We start from the raw sequence: 8878 nt of genomic DNA on the forward strand, positions 1-8878 counted from the left end.
CGGCAGGTGTCCAGAAAGGGTACCAGCCCTGTGAGGATAGGGCAGAGGGAGGCCATTCTTCCCAGCGCAGAGCTGAGGATTCTGAGCCCTGAGAGCTACTAACTGATACGCAAAAGGGGAGGGCATGTATGGAGCACTGACCGCCATGCCCTTGATAATGGAAAACACTGAAGTTTGTGACTTGATCCAGGACTCACAGCTGCTCGGACTAGATCTGCTTTGTTCCTTGCAGGAGGCAGGCTCCCCTGGGAAAAGGGGACCACTCCGGGGTAGAGATGAGGAGAAGGTGGGGAGGGGAGGGCAAAGAGAAATAATATTTCAACCCGACTAGGAGCCCAAAAGCTATGTCAAGAAGAAGAAATGGAGCAGGGATGGGAGGAGAGAGGACCCTCTTTGGCTCTGGAGAGGGCCCTCCGCTGAGCGGGAGGAAGCAGTGTGACCCTGGGCAAGTCCCCCTCATTGGGCCTCAGTGAACTCTTCTAGAACATGGGCGCGGTGGTAGCTAGAGCAGCTCCTGTGTGCTGGTTCTTCCCTGGGCCAAACCCGGGACCTCAGCTAGTCCTCAAGATGACCCTGTGAAGCAGGTGCTATTATTGTCCCCAGTTTACAGATGGGGAAACTGAGGGTCAGAGAGGGCAAGGGAGTTGCTCAATGTCGTCCAGTCGGTGAGGTATCCAACTTCCTCCCCAGCTCTACTCCACATAGGTCCAGGATTCCGCACGCAAGGTCCCCTGAGGGTTTCGGGGCATGTGGCTCCAGCTGGGGGTGGGGGTACAGCCCGTCCTTCCTGAGCCAGTGCAGTTCCCACAGCCTGAGGCATCCGGGGGTCTCGAGGACTGTGAGAAAGTCTCCACAGGAAATGAGAGCTGGGAGCAGCTGGGCCCCTTCGGAAGACAAGGACCAGCCGCCCAGAGCCTGACCAGGCCGAACAGGCTGGGCCCACCACAGCCCCCTCCCCTGGTGGGTAATCACTACCAGATGCCCAGCAGCTGACGTCACTCTGCAAGGGCCGAGAGAGGGTCGTGGGACTCTGGGGAGTGCTGGAAATTCTTGGACCAGAATCAACATTCCAAAAGGAAATGGGATGGGGTGGAGAGTTGCGGGGGGGGGGGGGGGTTCTTGGCCTGTTCTCAGTGCTTGGCACCAGGGCTGGGGCACCCGCCATGCAGGGTGCCCCTGGCTGCCCTATGGGGTGCACCTTCTCCCAATCTCCTTCTGAACAGCTGTGGGAGTGGGGGGTGGAGGGGTCTGGGTCTCTGTGATCTGGCAGGGAGGGAAGGACGCTTGGGTGTGACACTTTACAATGAGTAGAAGTGCATTCAAACCCTCCTCAAAGGAGAGGTCCTCGTAAAACATAAGTCAGAATGAGGCCCTCCTCTGCTCAAGGCCAGCAATGGCTGCTTCTCGCTGAATCAAAGCCCAGTCCTTGCCGGGCCTTCCAGGGTTTCCATTATCTGAACTCATTTCCTCTCTGGCCTCGCCTCCCACCACTCCACCCTCCCCCCCGGCCCCCCATCTTATTCTCCTGCAGCCACTGTGGGTCCCAGCTGCTCCTCAAACATGCCAAGGACCCTCCTACCTCAGGGCCTTTGTACCTGCTGTTCCCTTGGCCTGGTACACTCTTCCCCAGATATCGAGAGGGTTTGTTCCCACATCCCTTTGTTCAAACATCACCTCAAGGTGACCTTTTTCCTGGCTTACCTTCCTAAACTGCTACCACCAGGCATACCCCTGGTTGGTTTCAGTATTTCTCCCAGCACTTTTCTCTTCTGCTGAACCATATAACTTGTTGTCTTATCATGTCTCCCCCCACACTGGAACGGAGGCTCCATGATAGCAGGGTTTTGTCTGCTGTGCTCACTGCTGTCTCCCCAAAACTTGGAAGAGTATCTAGGGCATAGTTGCATCACAGTAAATATTAAAATGAGTGAAACAACTAAATGTGTCATCTCGAGCAGGTTAGTAACCTCACAAAACCTCAATGTCTTCATCTGTAAAGTGGGCTCCCATTATCTGTCTTCCAGGGGCTTATGGGAAGTCATTTCAATAACGGTAGAAATGGCTTTGAGATTTTTATTTGCAGGAGGTAAAATGTGGTCTAGTGACTTGGGATCAAGTCTAGGCTCTGACACCTCATCTCTCTGTGACCCCAGGGAAATCCCTTCCCGCCTCTGAATCCTGGTCTTTTCACCGGTAAAATGAAGCAAAAAGAAGTTTCCTTTCACACGGCCTGTGTGGTAGGTGGCACCCATTGGGTGCTTCAAGCAGGGACTGGCCAGTTATGAGCCAGATCTTGACCCCCTCTTCTAGGACCCTGGCCTAAAAGTTCCTGTGTGTGGGCATGGGTCTGGATGGAAGGTGTTGGGGCCTCCTTTCCTTCACTGGGCCTCCCCTTCCTCCTCCTTAACAGAGACTGCAGAGGAGGGTCGTCAGGGCTCTCTGGACCTGCTATTTCCCTGCAGAAGGCTGAGGTGCTAGGGGTAGGGTGAGGCTAGGCTGGTGCTGTCCTTTCTGGGCGCTAAGGGCTCTTCACCCCCTCTGCTCCCGGCCCCTCCTCCCTCCTTCCTCCTCATCCCCCACGATCTCAGCAGAGAACAGGGCACCAGGAAACTCCTGCAGTTTCACCTCTTCCCCTTCCTTCCTTCTGCTCCAGGTGCACCCTGCCTCCCAGGGGGTAAGGGAGGGACACCATCTACCCCAGCTTAGACCACTCCCTGAGCAGCCACTGAGATGACCCCCTTGGGACACTGGGGAATGGGGCCCCAGTCTTGTTCAGTGGCAATTCTCAAATGCCCTCCTCCCCAGGTTGGATGTACCCTCAGAGATCATCCCAGACCCATCTGGGCTGCTGGGGAGATTTAAGGCCCAGAGTAGGGCAGGGCAAATCTGAGATCACACAGGCAAAGCAGCTCTCCTGACTCTGGGACACAGGGCTGGGCTTCAGGGACTCCTGAAAGAAACATTTCATTTCTAGCCTCCTGCTTGGCTTGGAGGGCAAGTGGGGACACTGGGTCTCAGGACACCAGGAGGGGGCTCAATCTGATCTGCTAACCTGACCCCACCTCAGGACCATTGGACACTCTGGATGATTGGGGGATGGAGGGCAGTCTCTCTATTTCCTCCACCAGCTCTAGGCCAGGCCTGATGCTGGAGGCACTGCCAGGACCACCAGGGCCCCTGCCCACAGAGGAGGAAGGCTGGGTCCTAGACTTGGCATTCTCAAGGTTTCTCAGGACCATCCTTCCCAGAGGCCCTGGCCCTGTGGGAGGGGAACAGCCTGCCCAGCCTTTAAGGGCATGGTCCAGGAAGGTGGAGTTAAACCCTGGGTCTAACTAACCTTCACTACTGTGGAGAACCGGGCAAATAATCTCCCTTTACTCATCTGTAAAATGGGGATGATAAACGTGCCCCTCTTCCGGGGCTGTTGTGAGAAGTAAATACCCAGCCTGTGCGAGGGCAAGGCAGGGACAGAATTACACCAAAAGAAAGTTTAAAAGTCCCTGATGCTAACGGGCATCCTGGTATGTTGGTTGCCCCAGGGGCACCGATTTCCCCTCAAACCATTGCCATCCCCGCATGCCCTCCTCAGGCCCAGCTCGGTCACTCACCCTCTGGGTCCCAGTGACGGACATCTTCGTCCCACTGCAGTCATGGTTCCCCCGCAGTCGCTGCCTGAAGCCTGGGTACCTCCTCAGCCCGAGGGCTCCCGCCTTTCTCAGGCCAGGGAGCTCTGAAGCGCAGAGCTGTACTCCGGGGGCGGAGCCTGACCTGTAGACCACGCCCCGGGCACGCCCCTCGCCCTCTGCCGGGGGCCGCCCCACAGCCTACACCTCCCGCTAGGAAGGACACGCCCCGCCTCGGGAACGCCCTTCCGCCTCCTGTCTCGCTCCTCCCCCTCCCCCCATCTGTTAGCGTCCAAGGCCGGGAAGGCCACGCCCCCCGGACACACCCCTCTGCCTTGACCCGCCCCGTTCCAACACCACCTTCCCTCAGCAGTCCGCCTGGCAGCCTGAAAGGGCCACGCCCCCAGACACGCCGCTCCACCCGCCCCTTTCCTGCAAACTCACAAGGCACGTCTCAGACCCTAGGCTGCCTCAGAACGCCCCAGAACCTATCAGGCCTTCTCCCCTGCATACGATCCTTGCTCTTCCACCCTCAAATGAGGCTGAACTAAGGAGGGGACGGCACAAGACAGCAGCCTGGAACAGCCAGGGATGATGGAAAAACATTTACTGTGTTTCCACTGTGCTAAGATTTTAAAAGTCCTGTATGTGACTCTTGATTCTCATCATGCCCTACAAGGTAGGTGCTATCATTATGCCATTTATCAGCTGAGCAAACGGACGCTCAGAAAAGGAAACAGATTTATCCAAGGTCATGCAGTCAGTAAGAGGCAGAGTCTGGACTAGATTCATTCTGAAACTTTACAAAGTCTTGCTCCCCATGGAACAGAGGTCTAGACTCAATTACCCCAGCACACAGAAACTGTGCTTGGTGTCTCAGGGCAAAGCCATTCCAGAGAGGTCTCAGAACTGGCCCTAGAGTTACTTTTGCTCAGCTGGGGTTTTTTCCCCTCTTTATTTCAATAAGTACATCTGACCAGTGTGGTTTAGACCCAGGGCCTGAGGGTTGAAAAGCTGGAGACTCCTGTGGTTGAGATTGAGGGGTCTCCCGAGGGCACGAAGCACACAGCTGTACAGCTTAGAGGGTGGTGGGTACAATGTGAGAGATGAGTGTGCCGCCATTGGAGGCGGGCAGTTTCTGCTCAAATCCAGCTCTACCACCTTGCCTGAGTCTCAGTCTCCCCATCTGTAAGATGGGTCTCATGATATAACAATAAATGCTTTTACAGAGCGTTCGGTGAGTAACATATGTTTTGACACCCAGTAGAATGGGTGCTAGGGTCATATCATCGCTATGTGTATTTTTGCATGAACTCAGCTCACCCTATAACCAAGTGAAGTGGCAACCAGGGGGAGCAGTGTTGTCCAGTAGAACTAAAGGTGATTTGGGTGTGGGGGTCCTGGGCAGGGATCCAGCGATTGGGCTTGGGGCCCAGCCGGCTCCTGGAGGCTGCCTAGGGCGAGTTCAAATCTCCCCTGTGTCATTTGACAGATGTGCAACCTGCCTGGGGCAGATGACTTTGCCTCTCTGAATCTTCGGTTCCTCATCCGTCATATGGAAATGACAGAATCTCCTCCCCAGTTGTTTTTGTTTTGTTTTGTTGAGAATTAATTGCAAGTGAAAGACCAAGCATAGTGCCTGGTCTGTAGTAAGCACTTGGTTCATGTGTAGAGTTTTTATTCCCCCTAGAAGTGTGTTTTGTGTGTGGGGGGGGGGCTCCTCTCCAGGCTCTATTGGCAGGAGGTTGGAGACACCCTTCCCGCAGATTCCACTCTCACCCCCACCCCACTGTGGGCACCTACCTTTCCGGAGGCACATTCCTGGGAGCTGTTTCTTCTTTTCTGTCTGCGCTGGGATCCTCAGGCTCTCCCTTGGGGCCCATTACGGAAGGGTTGGGTCCCACTGCTGGGGTGTCCTCCAGGGGGGCATTGGTCCCCACCACCACCTCCTTGGCGGCCTCCAGGCCTGGAGGGTTGGGCAGATCTTGGGGCACCAGGTGGGATTCAGAGCCCACCTCCTTGGTCTCCCGGGTAGCCTGCTGATCACGAGCCTTCTTGGTGCTGTGGCGAGGCATGGTGCCCATGTGGCTGTACATGTCACTGGAGCGGGCATAGGCTGGGGGGCTTTGTGGGACAGTCATCATGTCATCCTGTGTAGCCTCAAAGGTGTCTCGCTCCAGGTGGGACCGGATACTGAGGGAGGCTGAGGACCGTTTCAGAGTGAAAGACCGAGGGAGGTTGGAGAGACTCCCGAGGCCCTTGAACTTGAAGAACTCTGGCAGAGGAAGTGGGGGGAGGGAGGGCAAGGGGAAGACATGAGTTAATGCCAGCAGCAATAATAAAAAATACATGTCGTTCTTCTGACTGAGGGTTCAAGGAGGGTCAGGGCTTCTCTGACACTCCCTTTGTTCCCGTAGAACAACACGCAGCTCTAGAGTCACACAGACCTGAGCGACCGTCCCTGCTCTTCCACATCCTTGCTGTGTGACTTTCGGCAAGTCACTTGACCCTTCTGAGCCCCATTCTCCACATTAGCAAAATAGAGATTGTAGTGCCCACCTCCTATGGACAGCAGAACTGAAGGAAAGCATGTAAATAACAGACTTAATATGGTGCCTGGCACCCAGAATATCCTGGAGAAGTTATGAAGGCAATGACGATGATTGCAGTGAACGCCTCCGCATTGGTCAGCTATGCTTCATGCATTACATCACTGAGTTCCCAGCATAACTCAATGACACAAGCTTAATTTCCCTTTTCTGCAGATAACGAAGCGGAGGTCAGAGCTGTGGAAAGACCCGCGCGAGGTGGCATCGTGGGCAGGTGAAGCATGTTTGTGTGGTCGTGGGGTGGGGTGAGTGAGGAGGGGCTGTTTGAGCACCAGGGACAGGGGATGAAATGAGAAGGGGGTTGTTGGGAGCCTGGGGGGCCCACTCTCTGAGGTTCTGTCCTTCCTGTCAGCTGAGCCCACGGTGGGGACTCAGGCGGCAGGGCTTGGGTGATACCATCTCCTCGTTTCCGCAGGGGTGCCTGTGAGTTCCCTCCTCCTTGCCCCCAGCTGTGGGACTGTCCCTCCTCTAAGCCGCCACCCTCTGACAACCCTATGGCCTCCAGGCGAGTGAAAAGGAAAAACTCTGGCATTTTCCACTTCCTAGGTACCCTCTGCCTCCTCAGGTCCTCACCACGATGCCCCCATTGATGAGAGAGGAAACTGAGGCCCAGAGAGGGGAGGGACTTGCCCAGGGTCACACAGCAAGGCTGAGCCCTGATGAGGGGCTCAGGGCTCTGGACTGCTGGGGTCAGTGTTCTGGGGCTTTCCCCCCAGCCCTGCCCACCCTCGACTGTCTTAGCCTCTGCCTCCTGACAAACACTGTCAGAAAGTTCTGAGGCTCTGCTCTAAGAAAGCTATACCTCTGGGCAGAATTGTGCCAATTGCCAGGAGGAGGGCCAAGAACCGCTGTCTCCTGGGCACTGGGGGATCTGGAGGAAACAGTAGTGGGACAGGGAGGGAAACCGAGGTGAGTCCAGGAACATGGGATTGAGCCCTGCTGGGCAGCCCCATATGATCCAAAGCATGTCTCTGGGGCCCAGTATTTTCATCTGTGGAATGCATCTTAATCCTGGCCCTGCACACCCCCACCCACCACCCCCCCCCCGTGCTGTCAACGGTCAAGTTGAAGGGCTCAGGGGAAGCAAAAGTTGGCTGAGACCCGGAGGAGACTGACTTGGGGAAACAGAGCCTTGGTCAGGGTGACCCCTCATCGAGCTGCCCTGGGTCCCAGCGTCACTGCTGGTGGGGACATGGGGCAGCTTCTCCTGGTGCACCCATACCCACTCCGGCCCCAGTAACTTCCAACTGAGCCCCCGTGTGAACCAATTCCAGGGGCAGGGCGTGGAGCATGTGGAGGTCCTCCCTTGCCCGGCCCCATGAGGTCCAAGGAAACCAGAGATGGTCACACCCACAAATGGTGAGACAGAGAAACAGAGACTGGCAGAGCAGAGATGGAGAACCAAACCAGCTAGAGACAGAGAGAGCTATGGGGCCAGAGTGACAGAGGGAAGGCGACAAGGAAACCCAGAAGCAGAGAACTCCAGAGAGGGATAGAGATGGACAGAAAGAGAAACAGAAACCAGACAGTGATAAAGAAGCAATGCAGAGAGAGACTGAGACGGATGGACAGACAGAGAGATGAAGGGCAGTGCAAAGGGCACCCTGCACTCACTGAACTTTCTGCTGGCTTTCTTGGGTCCCTCCGTCATCTTGGTGGGTCGTGTAAAGCCCCTGGCCAGCGGGCAAGTGGCCGCTCTCGACTCCGGACATCAACGTTGAGGTTCTTCCCTCACCTCCCCTTCCCCTTTCTTGCACCCTCTTGCCGCTCGCTTCCTCTGTGTATTTTTAAACCAGTGAAACTCCCACAGCTCCACCCTCCCCATCCTCTCCACGGGGGCGGGCCAGGGCCTCCCCCACTCCGGGCCCCCATGGGCTGCCTCCTTGACCTTGGCTATGGGGGGGAGGGGGGGCAGGGGGCAGACCACAAGCCCATGGGACCCGGAGGGCCTGGGGGGACAAACCACAGGCCCTGGGAATGGAGCCCACTGGGTGGGGGCTGTGGGGGGGACCCGCTGACAGCTGTCAGGGGGTCTGGCCAGCGGCTGGAAGGGTGCTGGGAGCCAGGCCAGCCCACAGGGCAGTTTCTTCTAAGCCTCGGTGCCTGGGGAAGGACTGGGAGCAGTGAAGAGTGCTGTGGTTAGGCCCGTGGCCCTGGGGACCACCCAAACCCAAGTTCAAATCTTGGCTGGCTACTTTGTCACCGTGTAATCCTGGCTAGGCCACTGACTTCCCTGAGCCTCAGTTTCCTCACTGTGAGCAGGGGGTATTTGCAATGCCCACCTCACAGGGTCCAGTTCGGTGTGAAGCCTGGCACAGAATCGGTGCCCACCAAGGCATGATCATTCCTTTTTAATCCAGGGGGACACGGTGGCAATTTGGTCCACCACACCCTTTATACAGGGATGGGGGGATCTGGAGCACAGATGGGCAGAGGGAGTGCCCCAGGTCATCTGGCAGGTTGGTGGCACAGACAGGGCTACATCTCACCCTTCTAGACCCCTCAGCCCACAGTCTGATGCTTTTCCAGCCTACGTGTGTGCGTGTGTGTGTCACACGGGCAGGACAGAGATGAGGAAATGAAACTTCCCTACACAGATTGTCCCAGACACCTGTGGAGGCTGTCAGCAGCTGCAGGGGTTGGGGT

The 8878-nt window shown here is 56.5% G+C and overlaps 1 protein-coding gene across 4 annotated transcripts in view; it reads right to left on the bottom strand.

Annotated features, from left to right (window-relative positions):
• SH2D3C (SH2 domain containing 3C) overlaps window positions 1-8042 on the bottom strand; it is a 30299-nt gene extending 22257 nt beyond the window's left edge. The window contains exons 1-3 of one of the 4 annotated variants that reach the window (XM_047069975.1): window positions 5427-5512; window positions 3609-3743; window positions 1702-1890 (exon numbers count right to left, since the gene is read on the bottom strand). In XM_047069975.1, the coding sequence (XP_046925931.1) occupies window positions 1702-1890; window positions 3609-3652 (233 nt within the window). In that variant the 5' untranslated portion in view covers window positions 3653-3743; window positions 5427-5512. The other 3 variants (XM_047069972.1, XM_047069976.1, XM_047069973.1) reach the window with 3 other exon arrangements.
• Between the last annotated feature and the right edge of the window lie 836 nt (window positions 8043-8878).

The sequence above is a fragment of the Lynx rufus genome, unplaced genomic scaffold (assembly GCF_022079265.1).
Source record: "Lynx rufus isolate CCGP_SWC_20201006 ecotype Redwood Valley unplaced genomic scaffold, mLynRuf1.p SCAF_10, whole genome shotgun sequence".
NCBI lineage: Eukaryota > Metazoa > Chordata > Mammalia > Carnivora > Felidae > Lynx > Lynx rufus.